The sequence below is a fragment of the Aplysia californica genome, unplaced genomic scaffold, assembly GCF_000002075.1.
Source record: "Aplysia californica isolate F4 #8 unplaced genomic scaffold, AplCal3.0 scaffold00410, whole genome shotgun sequence".
NCBI lineage: Eukaryota > Metazoa > Mollusca > Gastropoda > Aplysiida > Aplysiidae > Aplysia > Aplysia californica.
Window position 1 is genome coordinate 24,880 of NW_004797680.1, and position 2,938 is coordinate 27,817.

At 39.7% G+C, this 2,938-nt stretch overlaps 1 protein-coding gene across 1 annotated transcript in view; it reads right to left on the bottom strand.

Moving 5' to 3' along the window:
• The window catches only part of LOC106012546, a gene marked incomplete in the record, with an annotated part of 11,352 nt that overhangs the window by 3,094 nt on the left and 5,320 nt on the right, over positions 1-2,938 (bottom strand). Inside the window, 1 exon segment of the mRNA XM_035971278.1 lies at positions 1,905-2,043. Coding sequence (XP_035827171.1) covers positions 1,905-1,947 — 43 coding nt within the window.

Below are 2,938 nucleotides of genomic sequence, written 5' to 3' on the forward strand. Positions count from 1 at the left end.
TGCGGATAATATTTGCCTTTAAAGCACAAGAGCGAACGAAATGCAAGAAGAATCCCATGACGTAGAGTAACATCTGCTGCAGAGTAAGTTCACTTTGGAATTGGAAAACTTGTTTTCCAAAACAGGAGTGCTGTGTTTATCACCAAAGACTGCTTCCTTCATACTTTATGGCAAATCTTTTCAAATTCCTTGAAAAAATTTTCTCCAAGTCGGCAGACTGCATTGACGACATCCAGCAAAGAATTAAACTGACTGCAAGGATGAATTTTGTAAATTTAAATATCACTTGTACTGTACTTAAATGTAAATTAAAAATGTGTAATAGCAATGTATTATTGCATGAGTTCGAAAAATGGGAAACAAACAACGCAGTTCAATGAAAACCCTGAATCTTTAAGGGGGGGGGGCTACACCTGAAGGCTATCCCGCTTATTACAGGACCGAATCTTACCACATTTCACACAGACAAACAAGCATAGTATGGAGTCTTAAAATCGGCAATCAAGTTTGAGAAAAAATTTCGTTTCCATGGATACGGCGGCCATATTGGATTTTGTTGACATGTTTTACGTAATGAATACCGCACTGATCGATCTTGGAAATTGATTGTTATTTTGCATGCGTGTTTACAAACATTAGATCTAAAACTTTGGAAGTTGTTATTTTCCTAAACGAATTAGAAAATGTTAAATGAATTTTTTCCTGAGGTAGCATTCAAGTTTGCAAAAATCCGTGAAAATCCACACTCCAGACACCACCAACAAAAATCTATTCCAAATATTAAAAATTCAACGCACTAATTTGTAGTATTACAACTTTTCTTCATTCTGTGAACATTTCATGAAGTTTGAATTAAAAATGGAGGAGTTATTCAAAAAAGTATAGAGAAAAGTCGCGTTTTGAGAAAACGGCCGATAAAGAAAATTAAAATACTGACTTTATGAGGAAACAGCGGGGACAGATATGCCCGGTATGGGAAAAAATACGTTTATTGTGGGTTCTTATGCTATGAAATAGTTGTAGGAGAGGCTGAGGAAGCTAAAAATACCTACAGCTCAAATTCCATAATTTTAAGCCAAATTTTGACTTTGTGGGTGTAGCCCCCCCCCCCCCCCTTTCCAACCCCCCTTAAAAAAATGTTTATAATGAATTGTATTCTAAAACTGGAATAGAATTATCACAAATAAGAAAGTATTATAATGGGCTGGAATTTTTTTAAAAATCAATGTGATCATATAAAGGAGAAGATGAGATAATAACATATTTTGAGAATGTCAAAGACACGATTCCCTGTCAGACACGGTACTGGAGACCAAATGGGAAAAGGAAGAAGAGGTAGACCAACTGATTATTATAAGAGTACGACCTGATGTGGTAAGTTAGAGAAAGTGGCCACGCACAGACAAACGTGTCGTCAGATTCATCATGCTTTGTGAAACTGACGGGACAGGGAGAGAGTAGTGTGAGTGAGTTAGGAGAGAAGTATTTGAATAAATGATTGAGTGAATGAGAGAGTGAGTGAGTGATTGAGTGTGTAAGCGAGTCAGTAAATAACTGAGTGAATGAGTGAGTGAGTAAGTGAGTGAGTGAGTGAGTGAGTGAGTGAGTGAGTGAGTGAGTGAGTGAGTGAGTGAGTGAGTGAGTGAGTGAGTGAGTGACTAAAAGAGCGTGAGTGAGAGAGTGAAAAGGGGGATTTGAATCAGTTAGTGAAGTGTGCACCAGAAGGCTGTCTACAGGGTTACTGATTTTAGCTGTCCATCTTTGCTTGATATGGTAGCACTGAAGTACATACTGTTAGATCGGTGGTCAGATAGCTAGGTAGCTAGATAGATCGATAGATCGATAGATCGATAGATCGATAGATCGATAGATAGATAGATCGATAGATAGATAGATAGACTCACCTTGTATCAAGAGCAACAACACAAGAACATCTCTATAAGACATCTCTGACGTCCAAATCAAAGAGTCCTTGTCGGTGCAGACTTCAAGGACTGTAACTCCCCCGTCGGTGGGTAACGGTCTTTGTGTTACTGGAAGCTGCTGCTTTCCGAAAAAGAAAATGTGTAGGGGTTGGAATGGTGTAGTCAGGTGCGGGGATAAGCGGTGTGTTTTTACATCCACATCGACACAATTTAGATTGTTTTTTTTAATTTTCTTTCTTTTTCTTTTTTTTTTTTTTTTGGGGGGGGGGTAATCTTCCGACCCTGGCTGTTATAATAAACCCCTGCTTAGACGGATACTACGTCCTAATAGATACACTGATGAGGTACTCGATAAGTAAGTCTCCACACTTGAGAATCGAACATGGGTCTTCTGCTTGCTACAGCGAAACGATTAACCGCTACACCACAGACGCTGGTCTTGGTGGGCGGGAAAGAATAAAGGGTGGGGATGGTGGGCTTAGATGGTGGGTGGGGAAACACAAAGTTTGGGGATGGTGGGCTTAGATGGTGGGTGGGAATGGAAGCATATTTGGAGGGTTAAGGACCAGGTAGGCGTGTAAAGGTGGTGGGTGGGGTGGGGTGGGGTGGGGTTGGATGGGCATGGATTGTATAGACGATCATTCCTCGAGGTTGAAGCCAACCGAACTCCTTATCACCTGCTGAAAGAACTGCTTTTCTAAACCCAAAATGTAGAACTTTGTAACGACCTCAAAGGTGGGAGAGAATGCTGTCTGATAACGGCAGCATAAACTACACTGTCACAACGTTAAACTGACATTTGGCGTTCTGAGTGTAATTATATCTGAATTAAAGTATAATGCAGTGAGATGAGAGCGTTTTTTTTACAACCCTTTTCCAGCTATTCAAAATACTACAAAAGACGACAGATGTAATGGGAAGATGTCCAGTTTATGCTAGAACTGCTATGTTTAAATTTTGAAAAGCTCAAAGTGTCGGAAATGTACTAAAAAATCTAAATGCCTTCATTGCCC